General features: G+C 42.1%; 1 protein-coding gene across 1 annotated transcript in view; it reads left to right on the top strand.

The window, feature by feature from the left end:
* Positions 1-15892: 15892 nt before the first annotated feature.
* The window catches only part of LOC106585924 (fibroblast growth factor 5-like), an 18377-nt gene continuing 11769 nt past the window's right edge, over positions 15893-22500 (top strand). Inside the window, exon 1 of the mRNA XM_014172667.3 lies at positions 15893-17489. Within this exon, the coding sequence (XP_014028142.1) occupies positions 17237-17489 (253 nt within the window). The 5' untranslated portion in view covers positions 15893-17236. The remainder of the gene's footprint in view (positions 17490-22500) is intronic.

Raw genomic sequence — 22500 nt, 5'->3', positions numbered from 1 at the left:
ATTTGTTTAGACCCCAACAAAGGATTATCGAAAGCTGCACAATAAATTCTCAGACAACCCAAAGATTCCTAAATGCCTTTCCAGACTCTCTTCCCACCTACCCAAGGACTTCTGTACAAAAATCAGTTAACCACCTAACCGAGGATCTAAACGTAACCTTGCGTAATACCCTAGATGCGGTTGCACCACTAACATAAAAAATAAAAAAAAATAAAAAAATGGTCACAAGAAACTAGCTCCCTGGTATCCAGAAAATACCAGAACCCTGAAGCAAGCTTCCAGAAAATACCAGAACCCTGAAGCAAGCTTCCAGAAAATACCAGAACCCTGAAGCAAGCTTCCAGAAAATACCAGAACCCTGAAGCAAGCTTCCAGAAAATACCAGAGCCCTGAAGCAAGCTTCCAGAAAATTTGAGCGAAAATAGAGCTCCACTAAATTGGAAGTCTTCCGACTAGCTCACTGCTGCTTGATAAGCCAAGTTTTCCAACCTGATTACGGAGAATAAAAACATCCCCAAATGTATTTTTAAAAAATGTCGCAAAGCTAACTAAAAAGCAGCATTCCCCAAGTGATGATGGACTTCACTTCAGCAGTGATGAATTCATGAATTTTTCAAAGAAAGTACAGACTTTCTGAATATGTGTTTCTCCCAAATTCAGTTGTCCTGAGTCTGCACAAAACTGCCAGGACTTCTTACACTCTAGCAATAATCACCGTAATATCTCAACACATTCACTAGTCCCAAATTCAGTTGTCCTGAGTCTGCACAAAACTGCCAGGACTTTTTACACTTTAGCAATAATCACCGTAATATCTCAACACATTCACTAGTCATGGCATCTAAATCTTTCATCTGTCTACTGGACCCTATTACAACTAAACTTCTGAAATAACTACTTCCTGGAATAACTACTTCCTGAAAGAACTACTTCGAAATTTGAGCAGAAATTCGACTTCCCTGACCTGGATCCTTTGTCTGAAGTTCCCGAGGCAGTTCTATTCATCGGGGGGGCTGCACCAAAACACCTATTCTGCCGACGGAGGAAAAGAGGTAGAAGGAGTGAGACCCTAGACAGACTATCTCGTTAACATTCAGTCCCTGGACAATACAATAGACGAGCTCAGGGCGAGGTTCTCCTTCCAGAGAGACATCAGGGACTGTAACTGTAACATACTCTGTTTCACGGAATCATGGCTCTCTCCAGATATATTGTCCCCGTCCATTCAGCCAGCGGGGTTCTCCGTCCATCACACGGACAGGAAGAAAGAACTCACCAGGAAAAAGAAAGACGGACGTTTCATGATTAACAACTCATAAGGTGATTGTGGGTAACGGACAGGAAGTCCTTCTGTTCTTCCGATCTGGAAAATTTGATTTATTTTTGAATTCTCAAAATCCTTGTGGGTCTGTGTAACCTGAGTGAAGTATGTGTTTTTAGTATGGTCATACAGGTCAGTTTCCACCTTATTTTGTGGGCAGTGTGCACATACAGTAATACTTATTTCCCTCATTAAAATGCAAATCAATTTATAAAATTTTTGACATGCGTTTTTCTGAATTTTTGTTGTTGTTATTCTGTCTCTCACTGTTCAAATAAACCTACCATTAAAATTAAAGACTGATAATTTCTTTGTCAGTGGGCAAACCTACAAAATCAGCAGGGGATCAAATACTTTTTTCCCTCACTGTAGCCTGTCTTCTCTTGAGAGCCAGGTCTACCTTCGGCGGCCTTTCTCAATAGCAAGGTTCTGCTCACTGATTTTGTACATGTTCAAAGATTTCCTTAAGTTTAGGTCAGTCACAGTGGTCAGGTATTCTGCTACTGTGTACTCTCTGTTCAGGGTCAAATAGCATTGTAGTTTGCACAGTTTTTTTGTTAATTCTTTCCAATGTGTCAAGTAAATATCTTTTTGAATGTGTTGCTGTCTTGGGGCTCTGTGGGGTCTGTTTGTGTTTGTGAACAGAGCCCCAGGACCAGCTTGCTTAGGGGGCTCTTCTCCAGGTTCATCTCTCTGTAGGTGATGGCTTTGTTATGGAAGGTTTGGGAATTAGTTCCTTTTTGGTGGTTGTAGAATTTAACGGCTCTTTTCTGGATGTTTATAATTAGTGGGTATCAACCTAACTCTGCTCTGCATGCATTATTTGGTGTTTTACATTGTACACAGAGGATATTTTTGCAGAGTTCTGCATGCAGAGTCTCAATTTGGTGTTTGTCCCATTTTGTGAATTGTTGGTTGGTGAGCGGACCCCAGACCTCACAACCATAAAGGGCAATGGGATCTATAACTGATTCAAGTATTTTTAGCCAGATCCTAATTGGTATGTTAAATGTTATGTTCCTTTTGATGGCATGCAAGGCCCTTCTTGCCTTGTCTCTCAGATCGTTCACAGCTTTGTGGAAGTTACCTGTGGTGCTGATGTTAATTAAGGCCAAGGTATGTATAGTTTTTTTTGTGTGCTCTAGGGAGAGTGTTTAGATGAAATTTCTATTTGTGGTCCTGGCAACTGGACCTTTTTTGGAAAACCATTATTTTTGTCTTACTGAGATTTACTGTCAGGGCCCAGGTCTGACAGAATCTGTGCAGAAGATCTAGGTGCTGCTGTAGACCCTCCTTGGTTGGGGACAGAAGACCCAGATCATCAGCGAACAGTAGACATTTGACTTCAGATTCTAGTAGGGTGAGGCCGGGTGCTGCAGACTTGTCTAGTGCCCTCGCCAATTCGTTGATATATTTATGTTGAAGACCGTGGGGCTTAAGCTGCATCCCTGTCTCACCCCACGGCCCTGTGGAAAGAAATGTGTGTGATTTTTGCCAATTATAACCACATACTTGTTTGTGTACATGGATTTTATAATGTCGTATGTTTTTCCCCCAACACGTTTTCCATCAATCTCTCCTCCCACCTCTCTCTTGCTGTCTCTCTCTTCTTATTTACTACCAGACCAGAGGCTTAAACCCCTCCCCCATCCCACTCTCCCCATCCCACTCTCCCTCTCCCTTCTCAGAGGACAGAATATATACACAGGAGGGAATCCTGGGGAAAACTAGACGGAACTAATATTTCCCTGCTGAGAAAGGGTCTGCAAGGGGAGATCTCTGGTTACGGTACACACTCTCAGAGCGAGTGGCAGGTCTCTGTCCCAAATGGCACTCTAGGAATACGCTAGTGCACTACTTTATAGGGAATAGGGTGCTATTTGAGATAGGCCCCAGGCAGGTAGGGATGAAGTGATCTTAAAGGAGTTGGGAAGTAGACAGGACAGGATCTCCTCCCTCACCATCCTCCCCCTCCTCCCCCCTCCTCCCCCTCCTCCCTCACCATCCTCCCCCCACCCTCCCCCTCCTCCCCCCTCCTCCCTCACCATCCTCCTCCCCTCCTCCCTCACCATCCTCCCCCTCCTCCCTCCTCCCCCCTCCTCCCTCACCATCCTCCCCCCATCCTCCCCCTCCTCCCCCATCCTCCCCTCCTCCCTCACCATCCTCCCCCCCTCAGGATAGATAATAATAATAAGGTATTTGAGGTAGATATGTACATGAAGGCAGGGTAAAGTGACTAGACATCAGGATAGATAATAATAAGGTATTTGAGGTAGATATGTACATGAAGGCAGGGTAAAGTGACTAGACATCAGGATAGATAATAATAAGGTATTTGAGGTAGATATGTACATGAAGGCAGGGTAAAGTGACTAGGCATCAGGATAGATAATAATAAGGTATTAGAGGTAGATATGTACATGAAGGCAGGGTAAAGTGACTAGACATCAGGATAGATAATAATAAGGTATTTGAGGTAGATCTGTACATGAAGGCAGGGTAAAGTGACTAGGCATCAGGATAGATAATAATAAGGTATTTGAGGTAGATATGTACATGAAGGCAGGGTAAAGTGACTAGGCATCAGGATAGATAATAATGTATTTGAGGTAGATATGTACATGAAGGCAGGGTAAAGTGACATCAGGATAGATAATAATAAGGTATTAGAGGTAGATATGTACATGAAGGCAGGGTAAAGTGACTAGACATCAGGATAGATAATAATAAGGTATTTGAGGTAGATATGTACATGAAGGCAGGGTAAAGTGACTAGACATCAGGATAGATAATAATAAGGTATTTGAGGTAGATATATACATGAAGGCAGGGTAAAGTTACTAGACATCAGGATAGATAATAATAAGGTATTTGAGGTAGATATGTACATGAAGGCAGGGTAAAGTGACTAGGCATCAGGATAGATAATAATAAGGTATTTGAGGTAGATATATACATGAAGGCAGGGTAAAGTTACTAGACATCAGGATAGATAATAATAAGGTATTTGAGGTAGATATGTACATGAAGGCAGGGTAAAGTGACTAGGCATCAGGATAGATAATAATAAGGTATTTGAGGTAGATATGTACATGAAGGCAGGGTAAAGTGACTAGACATCAGGATAGATAATAATAAGGTATTTGAGGTAGATATATACATGAAGGCAGGGTAAAGTTACTAGACATCAGGATAGATAATAATAAGGTATTTGAGGTAGATTTGTAAATGAAGGCAGGGTAAAGTGACTAGGCATCAGGATAGATAATAATAATAAGATATTTGAGGTAGATATGTACATGAAGGCAGGGTAAAGTGACTAGGCATCAGGATAGACAATAATAATAATAAGATATGTGAGGTAGATATGTACATGAAGGCAGGGTAAAGTGACTAGACATCAGGATAGACAATAATAATAAGATATGTGAGGTAGATATGTACATGAAGGCAGGGTAAAGTGACTAGGCATCAGGATAGACAATAATAATAAGGTATTTGAGGTAGATATGTACATGAAGGCAGGGTAAAGTGACTAGACATCAGGATAGATAATAATAAGGTATTTGAGGTAGATTTGTAAATGAAGGCAGGGTAAAGTGACTAGACATCAGGATAGATAATAATAAGGTAGATATGTACATGAAGGCAGGGTAAAGTGACTAGACATCAGGATAGATAATAATAAGGTAGATATGTACATGAAGGCAGGGTAAAGTGACTAGACATCAGGATAGATAGTAATAAGGTATTTGAGGTAGATATGTACATGAAGGCAGGGTAAAGTGACTAGGCATCAGGATAGATAATAATGTATTTGAGGTAGATATGTACATGAAGGCAGGGTAAAGTGACTAGACATCAGGATAGATAATAATAAGGTAGATATGTACATGAAGGCAGGGTAAAGTGACTAGACATCAGGATAGATAATAATAAGGTATTTGAGGTAGATATGTACATGAAGGCAGGGTAAAGTGACTAGGCATCAGGATAGATAATAATGTATTTGAGGTAGATATGTACATGAAGGCAGGGTAAAGTGACTAGACATCAGGATAGATAATAATAAGGTATTTGAGGTAGATATGTACATGAAGGCAGGGTAAAGTGACTAGGCATCAGGATAGATAATAATGTATTTGAGGTAGATATGTACATGAAGGCAGGGTAAAGTGACTAGACATCAGGATAGATAATAATAATGTATTTGAGGTAGATATGTACATGAAGGCAGGGTAAAGTGACTAGACATCAGGATAGATAATAATAAGGTAGATATGTACATGAAGGCAGGGTAAAGTGACTAGACATCAGGATAGATAATAATAAGGTATTTGAGGTAGATATGTACATGAAGGCAGGGTAAAGTGACTAGGCATCAGGATAGATAATAATGTATTTGAGGTAGATATGTACATGAAGGCAGGGTAAAGTGACTAGACATCAGGATAGATAATAATAAGGTATTTGAGGTAGATATGTACATGAAGGCAGGGTAAAGTGACTAGGCATCAGGATAGATAATAATGTATTTGAGGTAGATATGTACATGAAGGCAGGGTAAAGTGACTAGACATCAGGATAGATAATAATAATGTATTTGAGGTAGATATGTACATGAAGGCAGGGTAAAGTGACTAGACATCAGGATAGATAGTAATAAGGTATTTGAGGTAGATATGTACATGAAGGCAGGGTAAAGTGACAAGGCATCAGGATAGATAATAATGTATTTGAGGTAGATATGTACATGAAGGCAGGGTAAAGTGACTAGACATCAGGATAGATAATAATAAGGTATTTGAGGTAGATATGTACATGAAGGCAGGGTAAAGTGACTAGGCATCAGGATAGATAATAATGTATTTGAGGTAGATATGTACATGAAGGCAGGGTAAAGTGACTAGACATCAGGATAGATAATAATAATGTATTTGAGGTAGATATGTACATGAAGGCAGGGTAAAGTGACTAGACATCAGGATAGATAATAATAAGGTATTTGAGGTAGATATGTACATGAAGGCAGGGTAAAGTGACTAGGCATCAGGATAGATAGTAATAGGTGTAAAATAAAGAACAGACCATAGTCCACACAGACGTAGACCACATACACCAGTGGAGGCTGCTGAGGGAGGAGGGCTCATAATAATCAATGGAACGGAGTCAATGGAATGGCATAAAACAGCAGGAAACTATGTGTTTGATGTATTTCATACCATTCCACTGATTCCAGTCCAGTCATTACCACAAGCCAGTCCTCCCCAATTAAGGAGCCACCAACCCCCTGTGACAAACACACACCCTAGTCCACACATCAGATCCTTGTACACAGATAATCAACAAAGTCAAACAAAGCGGTCCGTGAAATAATGAGGTCTGGGAATACAGTGGTGAATGTATGTGAAGGCTGTTCCCGTGTGGCTCAGTTGGTAGAGCATGGTGTTTGCAACGCCAGGGTTGTGGGTTCGATTCCCACGGGGGACCAGTATGGAGAAAAATATATGAAATGTATGCATTCACTACTGTAAGTCGCTCTGGATAAGAGCATCTGCTAAATGACTAAAATGTAAAACCTTAAGATGAGCTTGTTGTCATTGTCTCTGTTCTCGTAGTTGAAAATCCATAAATTACAAAACAAAATCATTTACAAATAACTCAAATAATAAATGAAATGAACTAATAAATAATAAAATAAAATAAACTTCATTTGGATAGTTGAAATGTTACTGATAGTCTGTAGACTAACTATCTTCTAACGCAGAACTTAACCCTAGCCCTAACCTTAACCCTTACCCAAACCCTAATTCTAACCTAATTCTAACCTTAGCAACCAGTTTCCTATCAACAGGTGTGTTGGTAGCACCGTATGACCATCTACAGGACTATCTGACTATCTAAATAAAGTGTGACCGCTTAGACTACACATCTACATGTTCTGGATGTATAGACACAGTACCAGTCAAAAGTTTGGACACACCTACTCATTCAAGTCTTTTTCTTAATTTGTACTATTTTATACACTGTAGAATAACAACGAAGACATATGGAATCATGTAGTAACCAAAAAAGTGTTAAACTAATCAAAATATATTTTATATTTGAGATGTTTCAAAGTAGCCACCCTTTGACTTGATGACAGCTTTGCACAATCTTGGAATTCTCTCAACCAGATTCATGAGGTAGGCAGCAGGAATGTATTTTAATTAACAGGTGTGCCTTGTTAAAAGTTAATTTGTGGAATTTCTTTCCTTCTTAATGCATATGAGCCAATCAGTTGTGTTGTGACAAGGTAGGGGTGGTTTACAGAAGATAGCCCTATTTGGTAAAAGACCAAGTCCATATTATGGTGGAATTTCTTTGTGACAAGGTAGGGGTGGTATACAGAAGATAGCCCAATTGGGTAATAGACTAAGTCCATATTAAGGCAAGAACAGCTCAAATAAGCAAAGAGAAACGACAGTCCATCATTACTTTAAGACATAAAGGTCAGTCAATTCAGAAACCTTCAAGAACTTTGAAAGTTTCTTCAAGTGCAATCATAAAAACCATCAAGCGCTGTGATGAAACTGTCTCTCATGAGGACTGCCACAGGAAAGGAAGACCAAGAGTTACCTCTGTTGCAGAGGATAAGTTCATTAGAGTTATCAGCCGCAGAAATTACAGCCCAAATAAGTTCAAGTAACAGACACATCTCAACATCAACTGTTCAGAGGAGACTGCGTGAATCAGGGCTTCATGGTCTAATTGCTGCAAAGAAACCACTACTAAAGGACACCAAAAATAAGAAGAGACTTGCTTGGGCCAAGAAACACGAGCAATGGACATTAGACCGGTGGAAATCTGTGCTTTGGTCTGATGAGTCCAAATTTGATATTTTTGGTTCCATTTTTGGTTTGTGAAATGCAGGTAGGTGAATGGAAGATCTCCACTTGTGTGGTTCCCACCATGAAGCATGAAAGAGGAAGTGTGATGGTGTGGGGTTGCTTTGCTGGTGACACTGTCTGTGATTTATTTAGAATTCAAGGTACACTTTAACCAGCATGGTTCCCACAGTATTCTGCAGCAATACGCCATCCCATCTGGTTTGGGCTTAGTGGGACTATTATTTGTTTTTCAACAGGTTAATGACCCAACACACCTCCAGGCTGTGTCAGGGCTATTTGACCAAGAAGGAGTGCTGCATCAGATGACCTGGCCTCCACAATCACCCGACCTCAACCCAGTTTAGATGGTTTGGGATGAGTCACGTTCGTCATAATGATTGGACCAAGGCGCAGTGTGAGTAGCGTTCCACATCTTTATTATAATGTGAAACTTTAGCAAAATACAAAAACAATAAATGAACAAACGAAACGTGAGACAGTGAAGTGCAAATAGGCACCTACACAAAAACAAGATCCAACAAACACAGGTGGGAAAAATAACTACTTAAATATGATCCCCAATTAGAGACAACGATTACCAGCTGCCTCTAATTGGGAATCATACAAATCATCAACATAGAAATAGTAACCTAGAACCCCACATAGAAATAATAAACTAGAATACCCCCCACTCACGCCCTGACCTACTTCACCATAGAGAAACAATGGCTCTCTATGGCCAGGGCATGACAGGATGAGCTGGACCACAGGGTGAAGGAAAAGCAGCCAACAAGTGCTCATCATATGTGGGAACTCCTTCAAGACTGTTGGATAAGCATTCCAGGTGAAGCTGGTTGAGAGAATGCCAAGAGTGTGCATAGCTGTCATTAAGGCAAAGGGTGGCTATATTTAAGAATTTAAAATATAAAATATCTTTTGATTTGTTTAACACTTTTTTGGTTACTACATGATTCCATATGTGTTATTTAATAGTTTTGATGTTTTCACTATTATTCTACAGTGTAGAAAAAATCAACAACAAAAAAAAGAACCCTTGAATGAGTCGGTGTGCCCAAACTTTTGACTGGTACTGTGTGTAATGTGTTTGTCTGTTCCACTGAACCTTGGCTACAGTTCACAGGGATTTAATATTTATTCTATGCTGTTCTATTATATCCTAATCTATTTAAATTATATTCTCTTCCACCATAGATAAACCCTGTATTTACATGTATAGTGGCCTATAGGCTGTGTGTATGCGGGGTGACGTGAGAGAACTTGGGAAGGTTGAACACCAGACGGGCTGCGGCGTTCTGGATGAGTTGTAGGGGTTTAATGGCACAGGCAGGGAGCCCAGCCAACAGCGAGTTGCAGTAATCCAGATGGGAGATGACAAGTGCCTGGATTAGGACCTGCGCCGCTTCCTGTGTGAGGCAGGGTCGTACTCTGCGAATGTTGTAGAGCATGAACCTACAGGATCGGGTCACCGCCTTGATGTTAGCGGAAAACGACAGGATGTTGTCCAGGGTCACGCCGAGGCTCTTAGCACTCTGGGAGGAGGACACAATGGAGTTGTCCACCGTGATGGCGAGATCATGGAAAGGGCAGTCCTTCCCCGGGAGGAAGAGCAGCTCCGTCTTGCCGAGGTTCAGCTTGAGGTGGTGATCCGTCATCCACACTGATATGTCTGCCAGACATGCAGAGATGCGATTCGCCACCTGGTTATCAGAAGGGGGAAAGGAGAAGATTAATTGTGTGTCGTCTGCATAGCAATGATAGGAGAGACCATGTGAGGATATGACAGAGCCAAGTGACTTGGTGTATAGCGAGCATAGGAGAGGGCCTAGAACAGAGCCCTGGGGGACACCAGTGGTGAGAGCACGTGGTGCGGAGACGGATTCTCACCACGCCACCTGGAAGGAGCGACCTGTCAGGTAGGACACAATCCAAGAGTGAGCCGCGCCGGAGATACCCAACTCGGAGAGGGTGGAGAGGAGGATCTGATGGTTCACAGTATCAAAGGCAGCAGATAGGTCTATAAGGATGAGAGCAGAGGACAGAGAGTTAGCTTTAGCAGTGCGGAGAGCCTCCGTGACACAGAGAAGAGCAGTCTCAGTTGAATGACCAGCCTTGAAACCTGACTGATTTGGATCGAGAAGGTCATTCTGAGAGAGATAGCAGGAGAGCTGGCCAAGGACGGCACGTTCAAGAGTTTTGGAGAGAAAAGAAAGAAGGGATACTGGTCTGTAGTTGTTGACATCGGAGGGATCGAGTGTAGGTTTTTTGAGAAGGGGTGCAACTCTCGCTCTCTTGAAGACGGAAGGGACGTAGCCAGCGGTCAAGGATGAGTTGATGAGCGAGGTGAGGTAAGGGAGAAGGTCTCCGGAAATGGTCTGGAGAAGAGAGGAGGGGATAGGATCAAGCGGGCAGGTTGTTGGGCGGCCGGCCGTCACAAGACGCAAGATTTCATCTGGAGAGAGAGGGGAGAAAGAGGTCAAAGCATAGGGTAGGGCAGTGTGAGCAGGACCAGCGGTGTCGTTTGACTTAACAAACGAGGATCGGATGTCGTCGACCTTCTTTTCAAAATGGTTGACGAAGTCATCCGCAGAGAGGGAGGAGGGGGGGAGGATTCAGGAGGGAGGAGAAGGTGGCAAAGAGCTTCCTAGGGTTAGAGGCAGATGCTTGGAAGTTAGAGTGGTAGAAAGTGGCTTTAGCAGCAGAAACAGAGGAGGAAAATGTACAGAGGAGGGAGTGAAAAGATGCCAGGTCCGCAGGGAGGCTAGTTTTCCTCCATTTCCGCTCGGCTGCCCGGAGCCCTGTTCTGTGAGCTCGCAATGAGTCGTCAAGCCACGGAGCAGGAGGGGAGGACCGAGCCGGTCGGGAGGATAGGGGACATAGAGAGTCAAAGGATGCAGAAAGGGAGGAGAGGAGGGTTGAGGAGGCAGAATCAGGAGATTGGTTGGAGAAGGATTGAGCAGAGGGAAGAGATGATAGGATGGAAGAGGAGAGAGTAGCAGGAGAGAGAGGGCGAAGGTTGCGACGGCGCAATACCATCTGAGTAGGGGCAGAGTGAGTAGTGTTGGAGGAGAGCGAGAGGGAAAAGGATACAAGGTAGTGATCGGAGACTTGGAGGGGAGTTGCAGTGAGATTAGTAGAAGAACAGCATCTAGTGAAGATGAGGTCAAGTGTATTGCCTGCCTTGTGAGTAGGGGGGGACGGTGAGAGGGTGAGGTGAAAAGAGGAGAGGAGTGGAAAGAAGGAGGCGGAGAGAAATGAGTCAAAGGTAGACGTAGGGAGGTTAAAGTCACCCAGAACTGTGAGGGGTGAGCCATCCTCAGGAAAGGAACTTATCAAGGCGTCAAGCTCATTGATGAACTCTCCAAGGGAACCTGGAGGGCGATAAATGGTAAGGATGTTAAGCTTGAATGGGAATTCAAAGGAGGAGATACACAGATGGGTCAGGAGAGAAAGAGAGAATGTCCACTTGGGAGAGATGAGGATTCCAGTGCCACCACCCCGCTGACCAGATGCTCTCGGGGTGTGCGAGAACACGTGGTCAGACGAGGAGAGAGCAGTAGGAGTAGCAGTGTTTTCTGTGGTAATCCATGTTTCCGTCAGCGCCAAGAAGTCGAGGGACTGGAGGGTAGCATAGGCTGAGATGAACTCTGCCTTGTTGGCCGCAGACCGGCAGTTCCAGAGGCCGCCGGAGACCTGGAACTCCACGTGGGTCGTGCGCGCTGGGACCACCAGGTTAGAGTGGCAGCGGCCACGCGACGTGAAGCGTTTGTATGGCCTGTGCAGACAGGAGAGAACAGGGATAGACCGACACATAGTTGATAGGCTACAGGAGAGGCTACGCTAATGCAAAGGAGATTGGCATGAAAAATTAACTAAACAACTGGGGAAGCGAGAGAGCAGGGCCTCCCTCACTAACAATTCACTGAAACACTAAAACGCTCAAATATAACTTCTCTAGCTACCACTAGAAATTAAAATTGATGTAAACTACAGTGGTTCAATGTTACCAGGAATAGGCTCAAACTTAGTTTATTCCGCTAGCTAACTTGGTACAGTATTCTTCCGTGAAAACCCACCTAGTGCACTGTGTCCTATGACGCCGTAGCTAACTAGCTAACTAGCATGCTAGCATCCTATAACACACGGTTAGCACCAATACTTGGTAACAACAAGCTACCAATGGATCATTCGTGTCCGTGTCTAGTTCATAACGCAGAAGTAATTAAACGTTGGCTAGCTAACACAAAGTCAGTCCTGCTAGCTACACAAGTGGACTACACATCTCGAATGTTCAGAAAGTTAAGCTTACGTTGCAAAAATCTTATTGACTAAAAATGATACAGCTAGCTGGTAGGGTTAGCTAGCTAGCAGCTAGATTAATTTGAGAATTTGGTGTCACTGGCCTAAACACAATACCCTATCATGTATAAGTGGAATTATGTTTTTCAAAATGTTTACAAATTAAAAGCTGAAATGTCTTGACTCAGTAACTATTCAAGCCCTTTGTTTTGACAAGCCTAAATAAGTGTCAGGTTGGTGGGTGTAGCTGGTGTATAAAGTCAGTCAGAGATGAGGGAAACAACACACTTTACTCAACAGCACAAAGTAAACAATTTACAAAGTGCAAAAAGAACGGTTGCCACAAAGCATGGGTGATAAACAGCAGCCGGTACAAACCAGCCGGAACATACCGACCTGAACAAATAACAATCACACACAAAGACGTGGGGGGGGGGGAAACAGAGGGTTAAATACATGACCAGTAATTGGGAAATCAAAACCAGGTGTGTGGGAAAACGAGACAAAATAAATGGAAAATGACAAATGGATCGGCGATGGCTAGAAGACCGGTGACGTCGACCGCCGAACACCGCCCGAACAGGGAGAGGCATCAACTTCGGCCGAAGTCATGACAATAAGTTCAGGAGTAAAAATGTGCTTAACAAGTCACATAATAAGTTACATGGACTCACTCTGTGTGTAATAATAGTGTTGAACATGATGTTTTAATGACTACCTCATCTCTGTATCCTACACATACAATTATCTGTGGGGTCCCTCAGTCGAGCAGTGAATTTCAAACACAGATTCAACCACAAAGACCAGGAAGGTTTTCAATGCCTCACAAAGAAGGTCGCCTATTGGTAGATGGGTAAAATAACATAAAAAGCAGACAGTGAATATTCCTTTAAGCATGGTGAAGTTATTCATTACACTTTGGACGGTATATCAATACACCCAGTCACTACAAAGATACAGGTGTCTTCCTAACTCAGTTGACGGAGAGGAAGGAAACTGCTCAGGGATTTCACCATGGAGACAATGGTGACTTTAAAAAACTTTATAGTTACTCCACAATATTAACCTAAAAATATTTAATTCATTTTGAATTCAGGCTGTAACACAACAACATGTGGAATAAGTCAAGGTGTCACGTTCTGACCAGTAAAGGGGTTATTTGTTATTGTAGTTTGGTCAGGGGGTGGCAGGGGGTGTTTGTTTTATGTGGTTCGGGGTTTGTTGGGATATGTGTTTATGTAGAGGGGTGTTTGTTTAGTGTGTTCCGGGGGTTTTGGTTAATGTTCTGTTAGTATATTTCTATGTTCTAGTCTAGTCTTTCTATTTCTATGTTTAGTTGATGGGGTTGACCTTCAATTGGAAGCAGCTGCTCTTCATTGCTTCTAATTGAAGGTCTTACTTAAGAGGGGTGTTTTTGTCATGGGATTTGTGGGAAGTTGTTTTTGCATAGCTGTGTGTTTAGCCTGCAATACTGTGCGTTCGTTCGTTTTGTTGTTTACGTGTTCTAATAAAAGTTAAAATCAGCGCTCAACCCGCTGCGCCTTGGTCCATTACATACAATGGCCGTTACACAAGGGGTATGAATTCTTTCTGAAAGCACTGCATGTATGAGCATTTTTGTCTGTGCACTGACTGAACCTTGACTGCAGTTCCTAGTGATTTACTACTGCAGTTTCCAGTGAGTGTTTTCCCATATGATGCAGACACCATAACAAAGCAGGAGTGGATTCCCACTGAGACAGGAGCACATGGATGTAGCACGCAATATGTTAACATCCTACTTAACCCTTAACTGCTCGTGTATGATCTGGAACGGAGACAACCGGTTTGGACAACAACATGGTCTGCTTGTAGGAGACCATGACTGAGAATTAGGCTAATCAATTCACACTAAAACAATAGCAGGTTGTGGCTACTTTCTTATGAGTATTGTAAAATAGGCCTGTTAGTTTTATAAATACATTAACCCTTATCTATATATTTACTTATTTACTTTCAAAAATCTCTCATTAATAGCAGTCTTTCTCGAGAAAAACAATTGGCATTACAATTAATGGTTCATTTGAATTTTCTAATCTATTGCAATATCTCACCAAAATGTACCTTGGATTCAGAAGCTCTACTATATTGTATTATATTGTATTATATTATATTCCCTCATAACCACATGAACAGAACAACACTCACGTCGGTAATAGACTATATTAGGTAAAGAAAGAAGCTATATTGGGTTAAGCAGTGCGCGAGTCTGCCTGCCCTGCAAGTGCGATGTTAAAACTGTGAAATGTCACTTGAGGAACTGAGGGCTGTAGGGCTGCAGGGCTGTAGAGCTGTAGGGCTGTAGAGCTGCAGGGCTGTAGGGCTGCAGGGCTGTAGGGCTGTAGAGCTGTAGGGCTGTAGAGCTGCAGGGCTGTAGGGCTGCAGGGCTGTAGGGCTGTAGAGCTGTAGGGCTGTAGAGCTGCAGGGCTGTAGGACTGCAGGGCTGTAGGGCTATAGAGCTGTAGAGCTGCAGGGCTGTAGGGCTGCAGGGCTGTAGGGCTGTAGAGCTGTAGGGCTGTAGAGCTGCAGGGCTGCAGGGCTGTAGGGCTGTAGGGCTATAGAGCTGTAGAGCTGCAGGGCTGTAGGGCTGCAGGGCTGTAGGGCTGCAGGGCTGTAGGGCTGTAGAGCTGCAGGGCTGTAGGGCTGCAGGGCTGTAGGGATGCAGGGCTGTAGGGCTGTAGAGCTGTAGGGCTGCAGGCTGTAGAGCTGTAGGGCTGTAGAGCTGTAGGGCTGCAGGACTGTAAAGCTGTAGGGCTGTAGAGCTGTAGGGCTGTAGGGCTGCAGGACTGTAAAGCTGTAGGGCTGTAGAGCTGTAGGGCTGTAGGGCTGTAGAGCTGTAGGGCTGTAGAGCTGTAAAGCTGTAGGGCTGTAGAGCTGTAAATCTGTAGGGCTGCAGGGCTGTAGGGCTGTAGGACTGCAGGGATGTAGGGCTGTAGAGCTGTAAAGCTGTAGGGCTGTAGAGCTGTAGGGCTGTAGGACTGTAAAGCTGTAGGGCTGTAGAGCTGTAGGGCTGCAGGACTGTAAAGCTGTAGGGCTGTAGAGCTGTAGAGCTGTAGTGCTGTAGAGCTGTAGGGCTGCAGGACTGTAAAGCTGTAGGGCTGTAGAGCTGTAGGGCTGCAGGACTGTAAAGCTGTAGTGCTGTAGAGCTGTAGGGCTGCAGGACTGTAAAGCTGTAGAGCTGCAGGGCTGTAAAGCTGTAGGGCTGTAGGGCTGCAGGTCTGTAAAGCTGTAGGGCTGTAGGGTTGCAGGGCTGTAAAGCTGTAGGGCTGCAGGGCTGCAAAGCTGTAGGGCTGTAGGGCTGCAGGGCTGTAAAGCTGTAGAGCTGTAGGGCTGTAGGCCTATCTATTTCAAACCCCACTGCCCCTCACATACACACGCAGTTCTTCACCTTTATATTGTCGCACCGCAAACTTTGAACTGTCCCACAGCAACTCTCAGATTTCGAAATAAGACTGTCAAGGGATCTCTCGCTCTCCAGTTCAGTTATTCATTATTGGTGTGCTGCAGATCTATTAAAACATGCCTCCTCGTGCGTAAAATGCCGCGCATGCTGCGTCCTGGCACCGAGGAGTGGAAAACGCGCACTGTCAGTTTCATTCTCTTTTGTTGGCCTCATCGTTGCTGTTTTGCAGCGCAGGTCGAAATTGAGCAGGGGCTGGTGTTTGAGAGAGAAAATCCGGATCAGAGAAAGAGCGTCCTTCAGAAGTCCGGCATGCATTAAGCAGTGAGAACATTGTGTTGGTTATAAATATCTCCGTGTGTGCCAGGCCAGCAGAACCACTCCAGCAAGCAGCTACAACACCGACGTAGTCTCAGAGCATTTGGTATTATTCTGTATGTAAATCCGGGACAGTACATTTAGTACATTTTTAAGTTTCGTACGTTATGTATTAATTTGTGGATGTCCATCATCTATTTCGTACAATATGTTATACATTACAATTCGTACTATATGTTACGACTTTTCAGAATGTACAATATCTTGCGAATATGCTAAACATATGGTATGTTACAAATACCAATTTGTTGTGACTAATGTTAGCTAGGTGGCTAACGCTAATGTTAGCTAGCTCTATGGGTCAGGGTTATGGGTTAAGGGTTAAGAGTTAGGTTTAAAGAGTTAGGGGTTATCTAAATAGGTTAAAGTTTTGGGTGTTATGGGAAGGGTTAGCTAACATGCTAAGTAGTTGCAAAGTAGCTAAAAAGTAGTAAAAAAGTAGCAAAGTTGCTAATTAGCTCAAATTGTCCCTGATGAGATTCGAACATGCAACCTTTGGGTTACTAGACGTTCGCGTAACACTTGGATTCATCCACCCAGACCAACCACTCTCCATTCATATTTTGCTTTATTATTTTAAGGCAACTTTTTGTTGTTGTTGTTGTCTTATGTAATCATACCAAACAGTAACATATCATACAAATTTGATTGTCCCGGATTTACATTTACTATGTTACATCTAGTCTATGAGACCAGTCTGACAATATACACCGCCTCGCTGCACGGCCGAACGAGCTCTGCTGGCGCTGGGTCCGTGCGGTGTGCGCACGGTTCCTCTTGCACTGGCACAGCACACTTGAGAGCTCAAGAACCACAACAACAAAATGCTAGAAGGAGAAGAAGTGGCCTAGCAGAGCCAGAGGACAGACAGAGTTTCCTTCCTTCTTTTTCTTTGTTGGTGTGTTGGGAAGAATGAATGTTCCTCTCTCTGTTTTTACCTTCGCTCTGCTGCAGTTGATTTGCGCCGCTGTTATCGCCGTCTCCGCGGTAGTAGTCGCTGGATCGGTTAAATACGTCTCTTTGGAGGACCAACTTCTGGAAGAGGGTACTATCAGTGTTTCAGGACGCAGGACTTGCAGACTGTACTGTCGGGTTGGCATTGGTTTTCATCTCCAGATCCATACTGACGGAAGAGTCAACGGTAGTCATGAGCCTAGTCAGTTGAGTAAGTTATTATTAAACCATTCTGCTATGGCCAGGCCTCTCGAAGTGGATATTTAGTTAATTATCCATAAAGTGCGAGTGGATAGAGAGAAGATCATGCTGAAATGGAAGACTATTGCTGGGTTTCCAACATGAAATTATTATACATTATTGCATGAATTTGTCTCTGAACTATAATGTTTAGGCTATTACTATGTATCCTGAAAAAGGTGGCCAGTTCCATTAGCCATTTCAACTTTAATTGTACTGTATTTAAGCAATAAGGCACGAGGAGGTGTCTTATATGGCCAATACACCACAACTAAGAGCTGTTATGCACGACACAACGTGGAGTGCCTGGATAAAGCCCTTAGCAGTGGTATATTGGCCATATACCACAAACCCCAGAGATGCCTTAGTGCTACAATAAACTGGTTACCAACGTAATTAGAGCAGTAAAAATAAACGTTTTGTCATACGTGTGGTATAGGTCTGATATACCACAGCTGTCAGCCAATCAGCATTCAGGGCTTGACCCACCCAGTTTAATAATTACTTATGTATGACCATGACATATTTTAGAAATAACAAATCACTGCATAGCTGTGGCAGGATTGTGTTATGTCAAAATATGCTTAAATAATACATACGTAATTTATTTAACAGGGTTCTGATTCGTAGCATATCTAGCTAATATATATCTATAATATATATCTAGCTCCACATGTCAGTCACAGTCAGCGATAGTAGCCCTGCCGTTCCTACATCTCGGGTTACTGGTTTCCCTGAAGAACTGTTGACTGGAGTGCGGACTGGGCCTGTATTACAGAAAGGGTCTCAGAGATCTGATTTAGGATCATTTTGACTTTCAGATCATCATGAATGCAATTGTATAAACGGGGGAGACTTGCTTCTAGATCAGCACTCCGGATTACGGGCTTTGGCCATCTGTCTGAAATGGCTCGTTTGTGACTCTTTTTTTGGGACATTGGCAGGTCTTTATGCGTAACAGGTGTAACAGAAGAGACCAGGATGTTTTGGATTGGACTTCAGTATGATTGTCATCACAACAATGCAATGTGCAACATGATTGGATTGTTGTCATTGGCTGTCGTGATACAAAGTTGGGACATACTAATTTCCCAATTTTAGTTTCCTCAGTCTAAAAGTGTTTTGAATTCGTAATATATATATATATATATATATATATATATATATATAATAAAAAATGGTTAATGGCAAAAAGTTTATCTAGTCAAATAATGTTACTCTGGATGATGTTGTAATTGATGGAAAGACATGTAATTTTACATATCCAGATATAATAATACGATCTTGTAGGCTAACTATTATATACTATTTTACAAGACCATTTCAAAGAGGACAAGTCACCTATAGTAATACTACAGTAATACTATAGTAATACTTGTTTAATTGAGATCAGAACAGTGACTCTATTGATGTAGTAACAGGAATCTGAAAAGTGTGTCTGTGTGTCTCCAGCCAACAAATGAAATCAAATTGTATTTGTCACATACATATGGTGTGTCTCTAGCCTACATGTAGCCTACACATAAATCAGGATTTGACCTTTGGTAGACTCCACAACCCCAGACATAAACTGTTTAAAGCTGACCATGAACATACTGTAAATTGTCTTCTTTCTCTCTTTCATTTCATGGTCTGCTTTTAGAAGCCTTGTCATATTACAGTACCTGGAAACATATATATATATATATTTTTAAACTACGGTCTGGTCATATGGGAATCCTTTCAGTGGTTATTTTTTATAAAGTCTTAATTTCTCTCCGTTAAAACTTAAATAATAGAATGTATAAATGCCTCATGAGCTTAGAGCAACTATCTTACCCTATCATAACCCAAAATATAAGGTTACATATTTCTGGCCCCGTCCAAAAGAAGCAGTGGGTGAACAGTATACCAGAACTGAGTGAATACCAGAATGTAGCTTTAATGTGTCTGCTGTTCTAACAGAGACAACAGGATGTCCGTGTCTGACCACTTGACAATCCAGTCTCATATTATCATAATTCATTGGATTTGATATTGGTTTCACAAAGGAATCAACTTTTTTTTTTTTTTTTTTTAAATGTTGTAATGTAGTCTACTCCCATTAACATCAATGCATGATTAACAAGTTCTTGAGTTTTGTGTTTGTCTCAAGTTTGATGTAGGGATACTGAAGCTGGCTAGCAGGCGTTCTTATTTCTGTTTCTCCAAGAAAATAGATGTACAATATATTCCAACAACTCAATAACACACACAATGGTAATACATTGTTATTACTAAAGTGTAATTACTGTTACTAAACTGGTAGAAGATCAACTTAATGGAATTTCAGTTATGATTAATTACTAAGAACATTAGGTTGCTGTTACGTCAGTGTAGTAAGGCGGCTGTAGTTACTGAGGTAATGTGGCTGTAGTTACCGAGGTAACGTCAGTGTAGTAAGGCGGCTGTAGTTACCGAGGTAACATCAGTGTAGTAACGCGGCTGTAGTTACCGAGGTAACGTCAGTGTAGTAACGCGGCTGTTGTTACTGAGGTAACGTCAGTGTAGTAAGGCGGCTGTAGTTACTGCAGTCACAGCATTGTTGTTTTTGAGTATTTCATTAATTGCTTTGTAATTGAGTATTTTTTTGTTATTACACAAGTAGAATGAGTAATCCTTTTGGAGGGACCAAGGTGTAAACCAGCGGTTCTTTGATGGCTGCTGCCCTGTTAATGAAACAAGGACAACCATCAATCTGCAATGTTTTTTCAGATAGAAAGAGCAAGAGAAATAGACAAAGAGAGAAAGAGAGAAAGAAAGAGAGTCAGAGAGAGAGAGGGAGAGAGAGAGAGAGAGAGAGAGAGAGACAGAGAGAGAGAGAGAGACAGAGAGAGAGAGACAGAGAGAGAGAGAGAGAGAGAGACAGAGAGAGAGAGAGAGACAGAGAGAGAGAGACAGAGAGAGAGAGAGAGAGAGAGAGAGAGACAGAGAGAGAGAGACAGAGAGAGAGAGACAGAGAGAGAGAGAGAGAGACAGAGTGAAAGAGAGAGAGAGAGAGAGAGAGACAGAGTGAAAGAGAGAGAGAGAGAGAGAGACAGAGAGAGAGAGAGAGACAGAGAGAGAGAGACAGAGAGAGGGAGAGAGAGAGAGAGACAGAAAGAGGGAGAGAGAGAGAGAGAGACAGAGAGAGAGAGAGAGACAGAGAGAGACAGAGAGAGAGAGAGAGAGAGGTAGAGAGAGAGAGAGAGAGAGAGAGCTCATCCCTTGGCAGTAGTACTGTAGACTACTTTGTCAGCGACCTCAAACCAGAGTCTCTCAGAGTGTTCACAGTCAGCCAACTAACACCCCTCTCAGACCACAGCAACATCTCAATCTTCTTCAACAGAGCAATGCTCAACAATGAAGTATCAAAGCCGAACAAACTGCGTGCTATTAAGAAATACTATAGATTTACATTTACATTTTAGTCATTTAGCAGACGCTCTTATCCAGAGCGACTTACAGTAGTGAATGCATACATTTTTTTTCCGTACTGGTCCCCCGTGGGAATGGAAAGAGGTAGTGTAGAAACATACCAAAAAACAATTGACCAACAACAAATCCAATTCCTCCAACATAAATTCCTGTTTTCTTTCAATAGTGAAGTTTTAAACTTAGCAGTACGAAGCCTGAACTATAAAATAAATAAATAAACAATATATTTGACCTATCAGCTAACATACCAAATTAAAAAGAAATTCTTCACCTAAGAACACAAAAAACAATGACAACTGTTTTGATGAAGAATGCAAAAACCCAAGAAAGAAATTGAGAAAACCTGTACAGCACTTTGAGATATCAGCTGATGTACGAAGGGCTATATAAATACATTTGATTTGATTTGATTTATCCAACCTTAAAACACAGAGAAAACTAGATAAAACGAGAACCAACACCTTCACTATGGTGAAATATTAAAACAGTACAGAAATGCACTATGAAAAGAGAAGGAACAACACGTTAGAAAACAACTCAATGTGATTGAAGAATCCATAGAATCAAACACTTCTGGGAAAATTATTGTTACAGTATTTTACTGTGTTACTATTTTTCTTACTTTAGTTTATTTTATTTTTGAAAAAAAATAAAATAAAATGTTCTTACTTACTTACTTTAAAAAAAAATCTGCATTGTTGGTTAAGTAAGTAAGCATTTCACAGTAAGGTCTACACCTGTTGTATTCAGCATTTCACTCTGAGGTCTACTACACCTGTTGTATTCAGCATTTCACTGTAAGGTCTACACCTGTTGGTTAGAGCCTGTAAGGAAGCATTTCACAGTAAGGTACCTGTTGTATTCGGCGCCCGTGACAAATACAATTTGATTTGATTTAATTTTAAATTGGAACACACTAAACAAACAACACAAAGAGATATCTATTTAACATGGAGATGTATAGGTAAACCACTTCTCCAACTTTTTCGGCAATATAACAAAGAACCCAGAGCAAACACATATACTCGATCAATTGCAAAACTTATAATTAGCTATTAAAGACTACCAGAACCCACTGGATTCTCCAATTATATTGGATGAAAAAAATAAAAGAATCCAACCCCAAAAGGCCTGTGGTGTTGATGGTATACTACATAAAATGATAAAATATACAGACCAAAAATTCTAATATTCTATTCTTAAACTCTTCAACATTATCCTCACCTCTGGCATCTTCCCCAATATTTTGAACCAAAGTTTGGTCGTCCCAACCCACAAAAGTGGAGACAAATTTGACCCCAATAATTACAGTGGAATCTACGTCAACAGTAACCTCGGAAAAGTCCTCTGCAGTATCATCAAAAGAGGACTCACAACATTTCCTGAGTGAAAACAATGTCCTGAGCGAATGTCAAAATTGGCTTCATACCAAAATATCGTACGTCAGATCATGTATACACCCTGCACACCCTTATTGACAAACAAATCAACCAAAACAAAGTATTCTCATGTTTTGTTACATTTTGACTCACTTAGGAATGAGGATC

The sequence above is a fragment of the Salmo salar genome, chromosome 24 (genome assembly GCF_965601325.2).
Source record: "Salmo salar chromosome 24, fSalSal1, whole genome shotgun sequence".
In the NCBI taxonomy this organism is placed as follows: Eukaryota; Metazoa; Chordata; class Actinopteri; order Salmoniformes; family Salmonidae; genus Salmo; species Salmo salar.
The sequence above is the reverse complement of the archived record's forward strand: the minus strand, read 5'-3'. Positions and strand labels throughout refer to the sequence as shown.